The 21,850-nt window shown below is 43.1% G+C and overlaps 1 protein-coding gene across 2 annotated transcripts in view; it reads right to left on the bottom strand.

Moving 5' to 3' along the window:
- The window catches only part of RAB3B (RAB3B, member RAS oncogene family), a 50,860-nt gene extending 32,878 nt beyond the window's left edge, over window positions 1-17,982 (bottom strand). Inside the window, exons 1-3 of one of the 2 annotated variants that reach the window (XM_084211200.1) lie at window positions 17,851-17,982; window positions 12,898-12,978; window positions 7,498-7,725 (exon numbers count right to left, since the gene is read on the bottom strand). In XM_084211200.1, the coding sequence (XP_084067326.1) occupies window positions 7,498-7,725; window positions 12,898-12,918 (249 nt within the window). In that variant the 5' untranslated portion in view covers window positions 12,919-12,978; window positions 17,851-17,982. The remainder of the gene's footprint in view (window positions 1-7,497; window positions 7,726-12,897; window positions 12,979-17,850) is intronic. The other variant, XM_084211201.1, reaches the window with a different exon arrangement.
- Window positions 17,983-21,850: the final 3,868 nt, after the last annotated feature.

The following is a 21,850-nucleotide window of genomic DNA, read 5'->3' as shown; positions in this document are numbered from 1 at the left end:
TCCATGTAATTAAGTGATGCACCTGTGTGCTTTATCAGTCAGAGTATTTCTTCTGTAAAAAGCAAATAAGAATTCTTCACTTTTCCCCAGCTCTACTTGCTCACTCTTAGGCACAACTCCACTCCATTTTAAATGTTGTTATGACAGTACTCTGCAAGAATTCTCTGCAAGAATTCACCTTGCAGTTAGTGCAAAAGTGCTTACAAAGGTGCTCTCTAACCTCTCCAAGAGCAACCCAGGGTGCACAACACAAAGAGGAAACAATGGGAAAAGTAGCCCAGCCTTACAGAAATGTGTACAGCATGAAGTTAAACTGCAGAGCAGGAAAGCAATTTAGCACTTGGTGGCAATTCCAAAGAAAACACCTATTTTAGACTTTTAGAATTTTAAAAAAAAAATCCAAAACACATTTGATGGGAGTTATTTCTCTTTCTTCCCTCAAAAAAAAAAAAAAAAAAACAAATGCGCAGTCCTTGGTAAAGGACTTCACCTGGACTTATCAAAGCTGACTCATGCCAGTCTACCACAATTTGGCACTTGGAGCACTTGCTTCCTTTCACAACTGGGCAGGCTTGGTGCCCGCTGGCAGCCAGCAGAGCAGGATACAGTTACCATGGCACTGGAACATGCAGCAACTTCACAACTGCCACCGACCCAGGGACGCAGGGAGGGGAAGCAGCAGGTGAACCTTGGAATGAGCACAGGCAAAAGCAAAAACAGCAGTAGGGTGAGCGTTCTGCCTCGTAAACATCCTATGCACAGGTCCCTTGCACGTTTTGTTTTATTGCTCTGGCTGCAAGGAAAGCAGAGGGACAGTAAAACCTGGTAGCACCAGGAGCATCTGTGCACACACGCATCCACAGCCGCCGCTCTCTCGCCGTGGCTTTACCCTCCAGCACTGCTGCAGATGTCTGCATGAGTTTGTCAGAGCGACAAACCAGCCAGAATCTGGCTGAGAAAATGCCACCATCGAGCCTTCGTTGAGTAATACACAAAGTTCAATCACTTCAGTCATAGATCACATGAAGGTACTTCAGTTAATGAAGCACAGCAGCTCATAACACAGTGTTTATCTGCTGCACTTACACCTGCTCCCCTCAAGTTTCAAACACTCCTGCCACCTCCTGTTTCAGTTTCTAACACAAATTATTAGTGAAGCAGCGAGTATCTGATTAGCACAGAAATGGATGCAAAGCAGAACTGGCAATACTAGAGGAATTTTCAAACAAGATGCAAGTGCACAACAGAAGCACAGGATGCCATGTGTGAGCCAAGCAGGACACTTGGGACCGGCAGCTCCATTTTGATGGAGGAACATCTCGGCAACGCTGCAAACCCAGACTGTGGCAGAAGCAGAGGAGGATCCACTGGGTTGCTTAGGGTACACTTTTGGGCTGCAGTGGAGTGACCCCTGGCCATAAAATGCAAGGTGCTAAGCTGCTACTGGAAGATACATCTTACCCCAAACAGGATTTTTGTTTCCTACTTTATCACTCTCATTAGTATTTGCTGGGCAGCCAGAACAGCTCGCCAGAAATCTGGGTTGAGATCAGTGTCACCTGGTAAACATGACATTGCTCTGCAGATGGGAGAACCTAACCAGCAAACCATAAGCCTCCCAGTTCTCCACACTGCAGGAATGTGCTGCTTTTTTGTCCAGTTTCTGGTGCTTCTCACAAATGTTTCCTTCTGTCTGCAGAGTCCAATGCCTCCAGTGAAACAGAATACAGAAAATTAGTGCTTATCTCTGGGAGCTCAGTTCATGCTGTTTAATGAATCAGGATGATGTTGAACAGCTGGACAACAGAAAATAAATCACAAAGTACATGCTGCTAAATTCCTAGGTACTCCAGCTGTGCTATAGAGTACAATTTCTCACAACTGAAAAACATTTTTGGGGGTTTGGATTCCCTTTCTTGAGTTCTAAGATCAGCCATTCAGGTACTCAAGTGTTGCATAAACATGGCACTGCAGCAGACAACACAATGCATCAAAGTTATAAATGTGAGGAAGCAGAGCAGTTGTATTTTCTCATCTGACCAAATGTGACGCACTCTAAGTACATGCTCACTTGAGACAAACACTAGGAGAACTCATAAATTCCACCCCCTGTGTTATCTCATAACTGATCACAGTGCACCCAGCATATCTAAATATAGAATATACCCAGTCATTATGCAGAAGATAAAATTGTGAAAGAAAGTCATAATAAGGGTGATTCTGATGAGACAAGGACAACAGGAAAGGGTTTCAAGGCACGTGAGTCTCAGACCTTATATAAAATTACTTCAAAATATCTATTCTGAATTTCTGGTAAAAAAGCATTAAATGCAAAACGTCAGGAGGCTGGCAATTCATTTGTCCTCTCAAAGCTTAACTGCCTCACCTCATCAAGTAAATTCCCTTGAAATTTCCCATACACAGCCCTTCCTCTACTGAACAAACAGTCAGCATTGGTCCATTTTCTCTAGGAAAGGTCCAAACCTTTGAACTACCAACAGCTCTTTATCAACAAACACACACTCGACACTGCCCCTGGATACAGCCTGGTACCTCTGAACATGTTTCATTTTACTGAAATGTAGAAAACAAGGCCTCCAAGGACACAGTAACTCTGCAAAGATGGAGCACAAAGAGAGATGCTACACCTGCAGTGAGAGCAAATCCAGTATTGTCAGCAGGGATACCTGCAGTGGTATCAGAGCTTAGACTGAAGTTGAATTTGGCCTTCACTGTTATGCAGTGTTATAATGAGATAACAATGAGATTGAGGTGATTAACTATAAACAGAAATAAACCCTCCATGTCAGCTGTTTGACTGCAAACACAGCAATGCCCTGCTAAGCAAGCTTAGGCTGTTCAATAAATTCAATAGTGAGTTGGGTAACTGACCCATCAGGTTTTTTTGTCTTATTTGTCAAGGGTCTTATTTGTCAAGTTTTTATTTCTCACCTTTGTATCACCCTTGCAACTCTAATCTTAAAGCCATTCAGAGTGGCATGAGCACCAAGTTCTTCTCAAAGCAGAAGTATTACTACTTGAGATATAACCAAGACCTTGGAATTGAATTACAGACACTGTTATTGCATCTCTTCTCCAGTCAAATATTCTGCATTGTATTTTAGCATGAGAAGCAGTGCTTTACATCCACTCACCCACAATGACTTTCATTCCTGGGACCCAGTAAGTCCTTAATGCTGCAAATAAAATGTAATCCTTGACTCCCTTACAAGGATCAACATGATCTTCTCACTGTCATGAATTTCTCCATTTTAGTTCTTCATCCAAACAGCATATCAGAGAATTTCACAACAACTGTGAGTCTATAAAAGCAGAATCAGGCCCGTTAGTGCTTTAGAGACACCCCTCACTATCACATCTATACATTTAATTACTGAACCTTATTATCTCCTTTTTTGAAACAAGTTTTGTGCAAGCATTCAAGCCTGAAGTAGTGCTTGCAAGGAACTTAGCAAAACCACGACAGGAATAGGATGCCTTGGGAATAGATGACTCTCTCATCTGAAATGCATAATTAGCTTTTGGTTAAGTGTGCAATTAACATTAAAATTTACAATCAAATATGATGGTGTTCTAATTTTACCTCCAGTAACTGAAAAAAAAAAAAAAAAAAGAAAGAAAGAAAAAAGAACTCAGTTGCCAGTGTTACTGCTTTGAATCCCTTCCCTAAGAGGCAAGCTGCACAAGATGATCCTGTCATCCAGGCAATGTCTGATACAAAAAGCTGTTAAAAATACTGTGTATTTGCCTTCTGGACAGCTACACAGCAGGGGGGTTATTTTGGTTTATACTTTTCTGTTTTGTAGTGGTAACTGCCACTCAGTATAATTAGCAGTTGTCATATTTCTGTTTTTAAAGATCCAAAAAACCCAGAGCAATGTTGCTTTGTGCCCTCTCCCCAGCTGTGCCTGAGAGCTGTAACAAGTGCTTCAGACATCCACTAAAGCTAATCTCACACCCCAACAGGTTTCAGCAGCTAAGCCACAGAGACATTTTTGTTAATGAGAAGGAAAAACCTTCATCCTAGCAGTTTAATTCTGATAAACAGCTCCTTAAAAGAAAAATCTTACTGCAGTCTAAATATGCTGCCTCTGTCTGAGCATCACAGCCTTTCTGCCTTTTAACCTGAAGTTAAATTTAATCTCTGTTGCTTTTTACAAAGGGGGTGGAAAGTAGTTTCAACTGCAGCATCAGCTGCCAAACCCTGTATTTAGTTATGTTTATTATTAATCCCATCAATGTTGAGAGTCCTTTGTGTAAGGTACTGCACAAAAATATAATGGAAATGTAATCAAATTCCTCACACAAAGTAAGTATTGGGTGTTTGGGGCTGAACCCTGCCAATGATTTTCTATCAGTTAATTTATGTGACTGTGCAAAGACTTCATGTAATGAGCCCAGACCTGGCCAGCACAAGGGCCAGAGGCTGCCCCTCAGCAGCTCCTCTTGATGTCACGTTGCTCAGGAGTTCTGCTGTCATTTTCACCACCATTATGCTTCACCAGCAAGAGACACACAAATGCACAGAAGGCAGAAAAAGAAATCTCACCTTGCTCTTACCTAAAACTGAAATCACTTTTATTCATTCACCCTGCTTCCATGTGGATCTGGACAAAGTGGCCCTCTCTAGCTGCTAGGCAACCTGAACTCTGCATTAAGTATTAACTGTTTGCATTTGCTAAGAATATAATAATGTTACCTTTGAGATTTACTTATAATAAAAAAACATACCTAGCTGAAAATATGATAGTTTTCCTCCAGTAAACAGTAATTAGCAACTGAGAATACAAAATTGATCAAGAAATGCAGAGAGATATTATAAATTGGCTCCTTACAACCCAATCATAAGGAAGATGCTTTATATAAAAGTATTATTACAGATAGCAGTGGCATAAAAAAATCTAATCCAAGAATTACATTTATGTAGATATGTACATATCTATACAATATATGAATATATTTATGTAATAAATGTTTTAAATTGGATATTAAATTACTAAGTCCCATCCAACTACAAAACAAATGTTCTCAATAAAGTTAATTTAGTCTATTAGCACAACACCACCATTCCTAAACAAGACAGAAAATATTTGAAACACAGTCAACTGATCTCAGAGTTCTTTAAAGAAAGGGAAAAAAGCCAACAAAAAATTACTTCATAAACCCCTCTCTGAAGCATTTTACTGCTTCCATATGCAGCAGCAGTGCTGTCATTCTACCTTAAAAACATCATGAATATCTCTGCTATGTCCTGTTCCTCTTAAGCTAAAGAGATATTCCTTTCAAGTCTTTTCAAAGCAGATCATTTCCCAGACTGCTTAGTCACAGGCACAACTGATTATTAAAATATCAATTTGGGTGATTGAGGCGTTAATGTCAACAAAGCAAGAGCCCCACTAACGACACCAAAATCAAACAGAGGAGCACTCTTCTGATCATTCCATGTGACAGCTTGTCAAATCCTGATTCACAAAACACAGACTTCCTCAAACTCAGCACAAACACAAATGCAAGATCTTTGGCTTTAAAATGCTCATCAACTCCTGCTGGAGAAACAAAACCAGGAGTCAGGCCAGAGACATTTACTGACACAGCTGTCAGCCTTTACATGCACCTGCTCGGCCCTTGAAGCAGCATTAATTCTTCTGAGCTTTAAGACAACACAAGATTTTGGGTCCTGCACCCAAATTCTGTTCTTCTGTTCAACACAGGCAACAGGCAGTGTAAAGAAAGTCCCACTGATCGTGGATCTCTGTGGATCACAGCACAGCAGTAATAATTTCCCTCTAACCTTGAGGCTTGTAGAACACAGAACAAGGTTATTTGGCACAGCCCTTGAGCACCTCCAGTGTGTCACAGCTGCGCTCACTTCAGAGCTCCACAAGCACCCCTGAACTGAAAAAACCCTGGGTCTGTGGAGAAGAGAACATCACAGATTCCTAGAAGTGCTTTTCTCTGGATTTTAGAAAAATATTTGAAGTGGTTAAGTCAAACACTTGTACCTTCTCCTTCACTTATTTTCACATTAAATCTGATTCAGATAAGGCTTAATGCCAAGCTTAGGGAGAGCATAATTGAAAAAAAAGTCAACATAACTGGAAAATTGTAAGTCAGAGCAACGTGTTCAATGGAGCCACAGAGCCCCACACTTCCAGAAACTCAACAGCAGCTGTAAATAGTTTTAAAAAGTAATTGTAAGACAGGTTGCTATGAAAACTCTTTCTTCTCACACATAGAAACCCACAGTTTTGGCATGCTAATGGACCCATTATTACTCCATGTACCCTGGAGAACACATTGAATGACAAATATAATCTCAGGACAGGCAGGACACAAACATGTTTAAATACTGTGGTTTTGATAGAGGCACATAGTGGTTTTGTTAAGGTCCTTGAATCATGACTCATGTCAGGGATCCAAGCAGAAAGAGAGAAGAACAGAACACAAGTTACTCTGGAAACTGTCCAACACTTAGGTGTACCTTTTATAAAAAAATAAATGTAAAATCAACAGTGTTGTTGGTAACTCCAATATTACAGCTCCTATGGATTGTACCCTCTGAGGAATTCACCTGACATCTCTTTTCAAAAGAAGTTTAAGGTTATTAAAGCCCTTTTTGCCCAGAAGCCCTCTAATAGATTTAATTAAGATTACTGCTTAATTCACTTTAATCACAGTGTCTTTAAAAAAAACTCTAACATTTTATGCTGTTTTCTGTCTTGCTTTTACACAAATTCTTAGAAAATTTCACGTTCCAAAATTCAGAAAGACCAACTAAATGGAAATCATCTGTAGTTGCTTTAAGAGCCTAAAGTAAAAACATTTTTATTGCCAAAACCCTAAATTAATTCAATCAATTTCACATCAGGTGACCTACCTTAGTTTCAATGTCAGGATTTTACAACATGAAAAGGATCATTTATTAAATAATTTGTTTTACTTTGTACCCAGCAACACAGAAATAAAATGAAACATACAGTTGTAGTACCAAAAAAAGCACTTCATTTTAGATTCTCACTATTCAAGACCACCACAATAAATAAAAAACCGATATGTGATTACAGTAATTTGACATTTAAATGCAATTATTAAAGACTTACAAATCAGGTGTATGTAGAGCAATTAGAAGATTAAGCTCTTAGATGGGGCAGAAATTGGGTAGAAATGGAGTGCTGAGCAGGTACATGAGTTACAGGAAGATACAAATATCTTATGTAGAGGCCATAAAATGATGGTATGAGTTGTGTGTAGAGTTCACTCAAATGTTGAGCAGCTGCTTAGCCCGCATCAGGACCCTCACCAGCTGAGTGAGACAGACACAAAGAGAACTCCCTCAGTTTACCGCAGGGACACAAAGGTCCAGCCACACAACAAAATCTACACCGATCCAAAAATCCACTTCTAAACAAGCCACATTTTACCACCACAGCTTTGCTGGGATTAATATAAAGCACCTTTGAAAGTGCTGGCACTTACCCAAATCTGCAGCTTCACCCTCTTGTCATTCCTGTAAACTGTTTTCACCTTGAAGTCGATTCCCACTGTGCTCACAAAGGCTGGAGTGAAGGTGTCGTCGGCGTATCTGAAGAGGAAGGATGTTTTACCCACACTGCTGTTGCCAATGATCAGGAGCTTGAACATGTAATCAAAATTTTGGTCTGAAGTATCCTTCTGCCTGAATCTGGCATCTGTTACTGAAGCCATCTAAGAAAATGACAAACGTGGGAAAAGAACAGATTTAAGAGCAGTTCAGCATTTGTTTTCCTTAACTGTGTACCATATGTTTAGGTTATCTCTCCACTTTCTAATGTCACAACCACTATGTCTGCTGATTAAAGAGGAGCACACTTTGAAATATTCTTTCAAATTCTGGCTTTAATCCTGTTTAGTGTTCACTTGTGCTGGTAAGACTTCCAAACCCAAGAAATACACCTGTTGCACTGCTTTGTATTTAACAGAATAACAGATGGCCACTGCAGATTGTTCAAATACTCATGGGGAAACAGCATTCTTTACTCCAGTGGCAGGGTGCCACTTCTGTTGCTCCAATAAACTGCAACCAAGAACTAAAATCTTTGACAGTGCATCCAACCATGCAATTCATCAAGCAGCCTCCAAGGTAAATAAACCTAAATAATTTTTTTTACTACTTCTGTGGAAAATCCTCATTCCTAGTGCATGCACCACCACCATTTTATCCTTAGAAAAGTTCCCTCCTCAACATTTATAGAAGAAAAAAAAGGAAATGGGAAAAGATGAAAAAACAGGAATTTCAGCTAGAAACTTTGAATCCATTCAACACCTATCTACTCCTAAGACTGCAATTGGAATAAACACTGTATAAAATGTGAGGGCTCCAGTAGGGGTACAGACAGCATTTGGAATGGATAAATTATCCCTTTTAGATTCAGAAGGAAAAAAACCCAACAGCAAAATATGAATCATTAAGGGCTATGAGCAGCCCTGGCTTCTCTAATGTGTGCAGCTCAGACAGTTGGTGGGAAGAGGTAAGACTTTTTACCTCTGGTTGTACAGAACACAACCAGACAAACCAAATTACTACAGAGGAGGAAAAAGAAACTTTACCTTTTAACAGATATACCGCACTTTTAATCTCTCATGCTGTTTGAAACCACCACACATCAAATAAGCAAAGGTCTTGGCTCCTTATAACAAGTTACAGGATTGGCAAATAGGAGCAATGACAGCACAGGTTTAATTAGCAGCTATTATGCAAACCAGGGCCTGGGCTACCCATGTGCAGTCAGAAGGCACTAAGCAGTGACAGAAGCCTCTCCTTCACCCAGCCTCCACAGAAGTTAATTTTCTCCTCAACTCAAATTCACAGGCACCTTTAGGAACAAAACTCACTCCAATATCTACTCTCAGCACGTGCCTAAATGCCTTCCTTCTTAGCAAGTCTCACCTTCACAGAGGACTTCACCCATTCACTGAAAAAAACCAGCAACAACACCCCACAAACCCAAACAAAACCAAAACAGTTCAAAATTCACAACTCTAAACCAAAATGCTATCCCAAGGAAGTTTAAATAGGGATGATAATGTCACTTAAATTTCCAGCAGAGGGGAAACAAACCAAAAGCAACCTGGTTTAAACTTCAGTACAATTTGCACAATGGTTTATCTCAGATTAAACATATGCAAGTTTCTCACACAGAAAAGGGCTGGTGCAGCAGACATTTCGTTCACAGACTGCATTCACAAGGGCAGTTTCTGAAGAATTTATCAGTAGCTCAATAGTGAACAGCTGCACAGAATGCATTAAAATCTTCCCAAAAGTATTTCTCAGTAGGATACAGCATAATTCTGATACACTCTCTTCTGAACTTCAGCTGCTCTTCAGTCAGTCTACAGTCCTTTGCAAGCACTCCAGAAAACACAAGCACAAATTTTCTTCTCATTAGTGTATTACAAAACAGCTCTTCTACCCATGTGTTGTGGTCCATAGCAGGAATTTCTAAAATGAAGAATTCAACATATGACTAACTTCCATTCAGACACTGAGGCCAATGCACTTACTGCCTCCTTATCCTGAGAAATCTCAGCTGCAAAAATTATTAATCAGGTGATTAGCTGATTTGTACCATCACCACACTGGACAACAGAAAATTTTCTATTTGAGTAATTTATCTTCCCAATACACATTTAATCTCTACAAATGCCATTGACAACACTAGTGCACTTGCTAAAGAAGAAAAAAACTTAAAATCTCTGTTTCTCCATTCCACTCACACAGGCTCAAAATAGTGAGAAACCCTCATCACTTGAAGCCTGGTCTTTTACAGATTCAGTGGCAGACCTTTAACAAAGGTATTGTACTAATCATACAGGAATCAGTATCTTCTTTCTACCCCTGCCTGCCCAGAACCCATCCAAACACTCCAAGCTGATCCTGCAACTGAAGCACTGCTGCCTCTATTAACCCTCGTAGATTGCTCTAATCAGAATTGTACCTGGCTACAAATGTGACTTTCAGATCTCAGCTGAAAAAGCAATTACAGAATGTGGCCAGCTTGAGCAGCTTTGTTAGAAGCACAACACAGAGAATAAGATCAAATGATACTTGTCCAGAACGTGGGGCTGTTGTCATAGAAGCACAACCCTCACTGGCCTCTGTGCTGGCTGAAGATGCTGCAGGTCAGTGTCTTGAATCACCAGAGGCAGACAGAGCACAAAAATTTTAAAGAAAACTCCATCCCCTTGCTTAAATTTCATTTTTCCCTTTCCCCTCTAGTGAACAGCGTGAAACTGAAAGGACTTTCATACTAATTTCTGATTATCCCTCTGATGGCAGATCATTACTGAAGCTGTGCTCCACCAGCACTTGGGCTGGAAGTGTTTGCAGGGCTGCCCCTGAATTTGTGCTTGAATCCCAAAGCCAGGGAGCACCAGACCTTTCTCCTGGTGCTCCTCTCCTCCCTTTCTCTCCCTCACCTGTAGTCTCACTCCTGCTCCAAGCACTCCCTAGTCATGTCAGCCCTGAGGACCCTGCAGAGAGGTGGTTCAGAGAACAGAGATCCCAGTTAAAAATAAATCCTCCTACAGCTTCTCCTGTTTTGCAGGGCTGTTTGGAAAGTTGGTTCAGTTCCTGATCCCTCAGGGCTGAGGGAGCCAAGCAGAGGGGACAGAGCAGTGGGAAGTGGTGGCAGTTGCTATGCTACTGAGAGAAAGGTCCACAAAATCACACCTCCTGCAGGCCCTCTGCACCTGGAGGAGATTCTGCAGCACAGGGAAATGGAGACAACATGCTGAGGTCAGGCAGCTCCTGTCCAAATCAGCTGAAGGCTCACATAGCCATTGCTCCCAGGGGACTGTCCTCCCTCCTTGGCCCAAGACATTTAGCTGGGAGTGTAACCCCTGCTCCCTGGGCACACAGCCACAGATGCTCTTTTAGGATGGCTCCAAACAGAGCAGCGTCTCTGCTGTTTCACACAAACACACAGCCCAAGGAGAGTTCTGTTACAGGAGACCAGGTCAAATACAGCTGGCACACAGAGGGCAAAGGAGAGGCTCTCAACTGTTCCATTCTGACTGTCTTGGACTAATCCTCAATAAAATACTTACACAGGAAAGACTTTGCTGCAGGACCTAAAACCTGTTACAGAGGAGAGGGAAAAGCTTCCAATCAGATTGTCCTTGAGAACACTTCAGCATGAGACCTTGCACCATTTAGTTTTTTGCCTGGGTAGCCCCCATTTTTGTAGCTAAGAGCATACTTATATTGACAACCTTCTTTCCCCACGTGCATTAGCAATAGGAGCAAGGTCTCAAACACAGCCACTTCCAACTAGTTTTGTGGGAATAGGCAGTTTTGTAGCTCTGAGATACCTTATTATTTCCCTATTGAGGAAAAAGCCTGCAGTGTGAGCTCATCTTTTATTAGACAAAGAAACCACATAAGAGCAGGATGCTGCAAATGCTCTAAAGCAATAAAATCTTAATCAGAGCTTATTAGCCACCAAAGAATATATTCCTAGGTCAAAGTGGCTCTCCTGCCTTTAGTTTCTATTTTGGTCTAATGAATTTTAAAAGAAAAAAGACAATTGCCCTAAGACACCTCCATGGGAAACCAGCCTTTGTTGTTTTTAGTGCTCACTGAAATCTGTCACATAGATGGATCCACACAGCTGTGCTCAATTTGTGACCAGCATCATGGTGAAGCCTCAAACTGGTTTCTAGTGCAACACAAAACATCAGTGTTCCTGCTCTCAGGAATCACTGGAAGTGGTCACTGTAAGCCCTGCTCTGCAACATTTTTTGCCTACAGCCAACTTCAGGACAAGTTTAAAGTGTTGGCTAGAAATTAACTGATGTACCTCACCATTTATTTATTCCCAGAAAAAAAGGCTAAGGTTGACTTTAAGTGTTGCCAGCCCTTATGGTTTTAGCTACAAACTAATGGAGAGCTGTTCTTCTTTATCCTCTCACAGACAAGAAACAAGAAATCCAATCATTACCTTGGAAGGTTAGGTGTCTCTTTACCAGCAACCAAGTGGGTGTGTTCACTGACATGCTGTTTCCACATCCCATTCTCTCTCACAACAGTGCGAGAAAGAAGTCTGAATTTGGGAAAGAATCTCCTTTTCTGCTGTCAGTCAGCCCAGTTAACCACGAAACCTGGTCACACTGATGCAACTTATATTTCAAACTATACCCTAAGACACATTTGCAAATTCAACTTGTTATGAACCCGTGTATTCTCTATATTACAGCTTCTGGGCAGTTCTAGCAATAAAAACATCTTTTAATATGCTTCATTTTTAAAGCCAAAAGTGTAATTTCCTATGTTTGTCTTATGCTATTTAGGACCAGTAACAATTTAAATGTGACAGTTTAACTGTTTCATCATCATCCAGTAACACACACTTCTTTAATTAGGCAGATGAGAGAATAGGGTGAAACCACTCCTTTGTATTTCTACAGTGACCCCTGAGAGGTGCTACTAATGTGCAACATAACTTCTTCTCAAAAGCATTAATACCCCGTGTATTTTTTTCCCAAAAAGTCTTAGAAAGAGCAATTAAGTTAAAAATATTCTAGTTTACAAATTACACATCTAGGTGAATTTTCTATTATAAAAACTCACTCCTTTATGTGCTCTGTCATTGGAAAATAAATACTGTTTTCTTTTTCAGAAATGAATTTCCATTCTGAACCAGATTTCTACCAAGCAATGGAATTTTTTAGAGCCAATGTGTGCTGTCCTAAGGATAAAGCTCATAAAGGAAACAAGGCCATGACCTTAGAGACTCTTATATAAATGCTGTTCTACAAGAGAGATTTATCAGAAGCAGAAAACAGAGTATGAGCAATTAACATAAGCGCTAATAAACATTACAAGCAAGCGATAGTTACCAATTTAGATCTATAATCCATGACAGAGATGAAGGCTTTGCTGTGAGTATATGAATCAAGAGAGTGGCCACACTGTTGAACCTGTGATGTAGAAGCAAAAGGATTACAATGATTATGATAAAGATGAATAATAAGAATATTGGGTAAGGGAATAATGGGTAGGCAGGTTAGGCTGGGAACACAGTGCTGTGTAAGGTCTGAGCTTCCTCCACTGAAGGTAAAGAGGAAAGTCCTGTAGTGTACAAAAAGAGCAGAAACAGTGCTTGAGTTAGTGACAGATATAAAGATAACAGCAAACATTCGAAGCCATCAGTTTAAAGTTTATTAAAGGGAGATTATCATTACTAATCTAAAATTTAAGTTCCGGATAAATCTCACAAGTCGACGAAAAACCTTGGATAGGAACCATTACACATCTCCTGAAGAAAGGCAGCAAAGCAAACGGAACCAAGAAGCAGCTGAAATCCCTCTGTACACAAAGGTGTTTTGCACAAAGCCTGGATCAAAGTCTACCATGCTGCAAAGACAACTGCAATAGGACATCTGCAACCTATAGCACATCTACACAAAAATATCTGCCTTAAAGTAATAATTATTCCAGATTTAGAGCAGAAAAACGTAACAGAACGTAGTTGTCTCTTTCATGGCTAATACAGTGTAAAGGCCAAGTTTGTGTCTGGTGCATTTTCTCTCCAGTAAGCCAGCACCATTTGTCATCCTGACTTACATTATCTTGCCTTGTGGAGACTGCCAAAACACCTGGGCACACTCGGACCTTATGTAAATAACAGGCTGCAGCCACCTACTCCAGGCCGGAATTTGGATCAAACACAATCCCTTCTCAGGATCCACACAATTGACAATCACCTCGCCTGGCAACACGACAGCAGCTTGGTCTTGCTCAAAGTATTGCACATTTTTCAGTTACATTTCCTCCTGCTCTCACAGCCCTGCCCTCTGCAACAGCTGCTCCCTGTGACAGCCTCTGGCTCACTCTTCAGTACTGTCCAGAACTTGACTTTGGGGTGTCATCTAAATGCCACTCAACTGACAGATCTAGAACAAAAACAATTCAACTCTCTACACAGAAAGTCTATGTTTATTACTTTTAAAATGTGAGCTCTTCATCTTGAGCACTTCATCTTTAATAAAATTCGTTTATTAGTGAGTCCAGAAGTCTTTATGAGAAGATGCTTGTAGTGGATTTGTTCTGGAACTTACATGCTACAAAGAAGTTCAATATATGCATAAAAACTAAAGGATGAAAGCCTTAAGCAATGTCAGTGGTTATTTATTTTCATTCCCATTTAGATTTGGGAACACAGACTTTAAAAACAGCTTTTAAAGGATTTTTAAGAACTTGCTGGGTGTGGAACATGAGTCAAGAACCAGCAGGTACCACTTTTTTGCCATCTAACTTTACAACAACATCTGGTTCGACTGTTAAAAAGATTTCCTCGAGTCAAACATCAAACCATGCCTCTCCCATTTCCTGCACAACATTCAACATCCTCAAAGTCCCTTTCAGAGCCAGAATAAAATTCTCAGGAAGGAGGAATTAGTCCCTCTAGTATTACAACAAAAACAAAACAAAAAAAACTTAAATATAAGTTTCCACTTTTTCTCTATGGGCGTTAAGTGTTTGCCACTCTCATACTATCACATGGTTCCATGCCTGTTGGCAAGCACACTACTCTAGAAAATACACAGAAAAATATGTAATAATAAAAAAATCTCCCATGGGAAAGGGGACCCATTAACTGAACCCAGCTCAGCTCTCTTCCACAGGATGCAAGGAAGAGGGGATTTTTATCTTCCCTATGCCCTAAACAGAGGATGTAGAGATTTCCACAACTCCCTGAATATTTTGTTGAATTTAGGAACCCTGGAGTCAGACAATTGCTAGGTCTACAGAACTGCAAGCTGAGGCTGACCCGAATCCAGCGCTGTCCCAGAGAACAGCGCACACTGATGAGGTTGAGGGCCATTACAAAACTCACCAACTTCAAAGCCCTTCCTTCCTGTCACAAACACTGCAGCGATGGCCAAAACAACAGAAATCCGGAATTCAGTCCCCTCCTCGTGGGATCTCCAGCCCTGCAGCTCTGCCTCTCTTTCTCAGGAAGGAACTGGCAATGGTGAAGCACTTCCTCACACCTCACTGCTGAATACACTGAAGGAGCAGTGACATGAAAGCACCCAGAGCAACACACCAGATGAACCTATACCAGCTCTGCTACAAGACACGCCTGAGTCCCTGTTGATCCTTCCCCAGCTGGAAGGCAGGGCACAGCTGTGTTCTGCCCTGGGATACAGCCCTCCATGGAGAAAGCCATGACCATACCCTCCCATGGTGGTGGAAGATAAGGGAAGTTCAGGCACATGATGGCACCCACCCTATGTGAAGCTAGAGTGAGGCCACATGCAGGTTTAGGTAGACACCCCTCCACCAATGAGCAGGACACAGTCACAGATTTTTCTGCACCACTGGGTCTAAAACCTTTCACTTATAGGTAAAAACAAGCTGCTGTCCTCACCAAATCAAGTGACCAGAGACTAGAATTTTCTTGTAGAAACCACCTGCAAACCAGAATCACACAGAGACAGACCAGCTCAGGATGCCTCTGCAGTGCAGAAGTCTAATTTGATGCCTTTTAATGCTCCTCTTCCAAGCAGAAAATCTGTGATGAATAAGTTAATTCATTTCTCTATGCTATGATGTTCTCCCATGCTGCAAAGTAAGCCACCTGCTAACTGGGATTAGAACAAGCACCCTCACACTTCCCATCTTTTAATAAGCTAATACTTCCAAACATAAATCTTACTGCTTATTTCAAATACCAAACACTACTGCACTAAGCTAAGCACACATTTCCAGGAGCTCACTAATATGCAGAACCTGAAGCACAAGATACATTTTTACAGCAAAAAGCATACCTGAAATGACCAGTTCAGGACATTTCTCAGCGTTAGCCACTGAGAACTGCCTCAAAAAACCCTACTTCTTCAGCCCAACCAGTAACAAAAAATACTGGGGGGCAAAGTGGACATGAGAGCCCTTCCCTGGCACTACAATCAACCAGCATGATGCAAGACCCTGAACTGTGATGCTGTGACCTGCACATTTAATCTGGAGCTGCGTGAAAACATGAAAATGAAGGTAGGAAAAACCACCTCTGAACTACGCAGCTAACATGACTACCACACAACAACCTTCATGTTAACAAATACTAAATGCATTGTTTTGCTGCACACAAGAACTACTGCTATTAAAACCTAAAGCTGATAAGTCTTCTCACTTTGTCACCTGAAAATATATTTGCTTTGCAAAGAGGGCATCATGATTTTGTTAAAATTGCAAAGGAAGCTTGGTTTTAATTTGGTTTATTTGTCTCTCATTCTGACTTCCACTATAAATTGTTCTGATAAAACTGTCCTAAAGGCAGTAAAGTCCCAGTAAATGCATATACAACCACCTCCAGCATAGCAAGCACAAATAACAGGAAAAAACCCAACTTTTAATTACATACTTCCACATAGCAGTGTATGGATTCAATTTTGTACCCTCTATAACACAATACCAGTGCTCCCATGATCTGACTACAGTTACAAACACACAGATCAAAATTATAGTTCCAGTGACATTTTTTACCTTTGGAGGAGGAAAAGAAAAAACATTCACAAGAGAAGTTTATTTGAACCCAGAGCTAATCCAGGCAACTCTGAAGCCCTGCAAACTATTATTTGCACAACTGAGAGTGCAGCACTGGGTGAGGAATAAGTGATGAGAAACAAAGCAGGAGAAGTCAAAACCAGATTTGCCACCAAAGAATTTCACAGAAATATGTTCGGAGACCACAGTCTTATATTGTCTCAGACAATATAATGGGAAAATCCACATTAAAATTATTCCCCCCAGTTTGGTTTTTTTTTGGTTGTTTTTTTTTTTTTTGACAAGTTACACTTAGATCAACGCGATGCACTGCACAAGCCCACAAGCTTGTAAGAAGGAAAGGACAGCGTGGAGACAGAACCTTGGGATGCAGAAAAGGTGGAGCCACTGGTGCCGGTGTTGGCGATGCCGCTGCGGTCCCACCGGCTGATGTTACCGCGCACGCCAACGGCACCGCCGGGCTGCTGGCGGGCGCCGAGAAAACAGAGGGCAAAACCAGCGCGTCGTCCCAGAACGCGTGGCAAAAAATAAAATAAAATAGAATATATACCACATGCGTTTTGCACAGCATAAACTGGACAAACTGGGGAGTTTATACTTTTTATGAACTAAATTAGAAGATGGATCCGTTGGGTTTGGTGCGGTGGGCTCGCTGCCCGGGGCTATACGGGCACTGTGGGTACGGGCGAGTCCGCTCCTCCGGCTCGGGCGGGCTGTGCAGGCAGCAGCGGGTCCCTGCCCTGCCCGAGCAGCCGCGACGACAGCGGGTGCCGCGTTTCCCGGCAGTGCTCCATCGCCCAGCAGTTGGGTTGCTGTCACCTGGTCCGCCTCCCCGAGCCGGGCACGGCCCGGGGTGACGGGAACGGGCGGGTTACGCACCAGCTGGAAAACAGCCGGGAAGGCCCCGCTCTCCGGCCTCCCCCCTCCCGCGAGGCTGAGGGTATTTTAGAGAGAAGGCAATATTATATCGCCTCTCATTGCTGGGAAATATTTATTTTAGAGAGGGAACTGCTGTTGCCCTCTCCGCCGCGCCGCTCCCGAGGGCTGCCCGTTACACCACACCTCGGGGCACGGAGCTCACCCGCCGGGCACCTCCTGCTTCCCGTCCCGCGGAGCCCGGGGACAGCCCCGCCGCTCGGGGCGAGGAGGGCAGGAGGAGTTTGTGGGTCTCGGTGGGGACGTGAAGCGCGGAACACCGCCAGCTCCCTCCCCACCACCTTCGAGGGGAAGCAGCCCCGACGGCGCGGGAGGAGCCCCCTCAGAGGGGCCGCGGCTCTTACCTGCGGCGGAGGAGCGGCGGCGCCGAGCCGAACCGAGCCGGGACGAGCCGAAGCAAACCGAGCCGAGCAGAGCCGAACTGAACTGAAGCGAGCCGAGCCGAGCGGTCCCGCGGCCGCTGCTCGCGTGGCGGGAGCCGCCCCCCCGCCGGTACCTGGGGCGGCCCCGGGGGCGGAGCGCGGCGGGGCGGGGCGGGGGCCCACGGGGAGCGCGGGAACGGGAATCGCCTCAGGCGCTCCTGGAGCCCCCGCGGGCTGGGAAAACGTCCCGGGTACGGCCCAAACTTGCCGTTCTTACCCCGCTGTCTGCACGGGTTGGGATTCTCATCAGTAGCACTGTTAACTCTGAAGCCCAGTGGTGGCCGATGTGGCATCAGGCACTACATTTCTCCTGGTGAGAAGGCAGAAATTGAGGCAGGGGGTGCGATCTAAGTCGCTCACATGAAGGAGGTCTGATGAAGAGGTTGTGGTGGACCTTAGCTTTAAGACCCTTTAGACCCCAGAGAAACTTGACTGTGGTCTGTTCCTCTCCAGGAAACCAAAATAGCCTTTAGCCATGATGCCCAAGACAGAATTAACAAAATATTGGGTTTTTAAAAACATATTAAACATTATGTGTGACATAACTAAGAAGGTGCTTCCCTAACAACCGGCAAAGGTGGCAGGATTTAACCAAGTGCCTCAGCACAAACACAAGGTCTTGTTGGGCCCCAGGAGAGAGGCTCCTTGTGAGGGGAGGCCAGAGCAGGAGATGCTTAAAGGTACTGGATTTGCAGGGTTTCTTCTTCAGGCAGTACCTCTGAACTCATACCCCTAAAACTTGGAGGTGCAGACGTCTTTTCACCCTGCTATGTCCTCCAGAGCACTGCTGCTTTCTTCTCAGTCTCATTGTGCCTTTTGTTTGATGCGCAGCATCAAACGGCTTGGGCACTGCCCACACAGCACAGGAATAACTTTGTCCACTTGTAAAAGCTTTTTGCACATCTGGTGATCTTCAGCATCTGATCCTCAGCTCTGATCTTCGGACTGGCTTGTAGCCCTTGGAGCAGCTTGAGCTTAATAACAGTTCACTCCCTTTAGAGGACTCTGACAATTGATTTATCGCTACATTTTGTCCAGGGCAGTTGACTAGTTACCAGGGTCATGGGAATGTAGAAAGCCAGGGAGCACAGTAGTACTGTGTGACTAGCATATGGCTAAGGTGAACATTTTAGGAACAATCACAGGAGAGATGCTGAGCAGCTTTAAGGAGCACCTCTTCTCTCTGGAGATCAGAGATGCCATACAGCTTCTCTGTTTTACTCAAGTCAGAGCTATCTGCCAGCTGGCCCAGGGGACAATTCTACCCAACATCAGAGTCATTTTCTACCCTCATCTAGAGTGAAAATGTGTATTTGCCACCAAAACCCCAGCTAAAATTACTGTTATATAAACCAGGCCCTGATTTAAGCCTTAAGCAAAATAACAGCTTTGTGAAGGCAACTAGAAATAATCAACAGTGTAACAAAATCCCAAACTCATTACAACAGGTATTTTAAAGACAGCCTAGCAGGCTTGACACCTAAAAAAGTCTTTCCAGCTTCTTGCAATCCTCTTGTTGCTCTGGGATAATTGATCTCTGCCAAAACCTGACTTCTCATCAATCCAGCATAGGTAGAGCTCTCTTCTCTCAGTCTGCTGACTGATGCTCAGTCTAGAAAATCACTGGGATCCCACAGCCCTATAAAGCACCAACACAGAGTGCAAATGGTCACGGGCACACACCTGCACCTTGGATGCAAAGGACACACCGTGGCTGAGGCTCACTTGGGCATCTGGCAGTGATCACCTGATTTCACACCCCAAAACCACAGCCACAAGTGCAGAGCCACTGTTCAATCCTAATTTCCAAAGGCTTTTTAGATTTCATTCCACCCCTGAAACGCCAGTGTTTACCTACAAGCCCTTTCTTAGTCAGGGATAACCAAAAGAAGCCATGCACCCAGGTAATTAGGAGACAGGAGAATATGCAGTGATTTGCTGTCTATCACCTTGTTTAGACATGTTTCTATAATTTATGGAGTGAATAATTTTTGCTCTCCTAGTGCACTTTCCTGCCAGGTTTTAATGTTGTATGGTCATGAATTGCTGATACCACTTCCAGTGGGGGAGGTCTTTGTTATTTTAGATTTATAGATGGGGAAATAAGGAAACAGGAAAGAACTCCCACAAGCACACGGAGGTGGAAGAGCAGATGCTGTTCTTTATCTTGTTTTCTGACATGTGGATCTATCTCACTCTCTCCCAGCAGTCAGGAGAGCACATTTATCAAGCACAACATACATTTTAAATTCAAAACACTCCATCCTCTCACAGTGCAATTGATCTGAAGAAAGAAATTTAATCTTTTCTAAAGAGGGAATTTTTAAAAATTAATTTATCAATTTATGTATTGATTTATTTCTTCTTAAAGCAAGAGTAGCACCAAAACAGTTAAATCAGCTGTTGTCCGGGGGAGCCAGGTAAAAACAGGACACCTACCAACAAAATCCTCCTTGTTTGAATAGGCAGCACTCACCCAGGTTCTTCTCCACTTCAGTGTGGAATAAAAAGCATCTAAGGCCCATGCTGTGTCCCCAGGATGTGTGCAAATTTCATTCCCTTTAACAGGACTAATGCATCCAAATCCTCACAAATGGCTCTTTGAACACTGTTCATAATATCAGAAACAGCACAATAAAGTGACATCCAAATTTGACTGTGCTGCCAGTGCAGCTTATTTTATGCACAGCATGTTATGTTGTGACCTGAAGCACTCTCAAAAAGCAGAGAGCACATCTGCAGTTCTTATCAATTAATATTTCTGCAGCACATCTATCTATTTCATGCTGTGCATGTGCAAAATGGTCCAAAAATGAATGTGCACTAACAAATAAACTCTAATCAGCCAGTTACCTACAACCTTAGCCAAACTCGGCCTCCACACTCCTGCCCCTTCAGCTCTGCTCCAGCTCCTCCCTTGCCCTAACTTGGAGTGGTAACAATGGGATCGTGACCTTTTGAGAGGGTGGAAACTCTAGGATGTTGGCTCCCCTTCACTCCCCACATCACAGCAGAGACATGGGAATGGAGGAGGAGATTCCTGTGTTGGCTGGAGGAAAACAGAACACGGGAGCAGCACCTACCTACTTGAGACCCCATGCCCAGGTTGTACCCTGCCTGCTCCCCCCACCCTGCCTGCTCCCACATCCCAGCCGCTCCCTGCACTCTTCCTGATGCTGTGCCCCATGCTGGATGAGAGCCAGCAGGGGCTGGTGTGCGACAGCCTCTCTTACTGATCTGAGTCAGAAGCTGGAATGCTGTAAGCACAGGTCAGCCAGTCCCTGCTCCCAGCACAGTTGTGAGCAGAGCAGTTTGGGGTCTCTATTATTTTTGTTTTGTCCATAATGAAAGGAACTTACTGCAGATTTCACCATCCAAAATGGTGCCATGACATTTTTCACAGTTTGGTGATCACTTAAGCTTTGGTCCTGTGACAGGTCACAGGGGCTGGCTGGCACTTGTCAGTGAAGATTCCTCCTCCTTGGATGGTGCTGACGTGGTGGCACCAGATTGGTGCTGCAGTGGCAGGAGTGGTGCTCCCTGGACAATGGCAGGCCTGGGAACTGTGCACAGCCACACCTTTCTCTAGACAAACTTTGAGGGGAAAAGCAAACTGAGATTATTTGACTAACTGCTTAACAAATCAGCACCTGTTTCTTCGAGGAGGAAAGGGGGAACGGGTTAATATGCCAAATAGTTTTGAGACAAAGTGACTTCTAACGTTTAGAAAGACCTTCATTATTGTTTCCTGGTTTCCTCCAGTGAGTGCCAAAGACAACTTACACAGCTGTCTGGAAAGGGGATGCAACCTTTTAGAGAAACTTCATCTTTGGCTTTGCTGTCTGTGAAATGAGCATGGATTTGCAGTGACTTCCCCTTTTCATCCCGTTCTCTGGAGAGAGCTCTGTTCAGAGTAATTCCA

Source organism: Fringilla coelebs, assembly GCF_963513975.1.
Source record: "Fringilla coelebs genome assembly, chromosome: 9".
In the NCBI taxonomy this organism is placed as follows: domain Eukaryota; kingdom Metazoa; phylum Chordata; class Aves; order Passeriformes; family Fringillidae; genus Fringilla; species Fringilla coelebs.
Note: the sequence above shows the minus strand (reverse complement) of the source record. Positions and strands in the feature narration are given on the sequence as shown.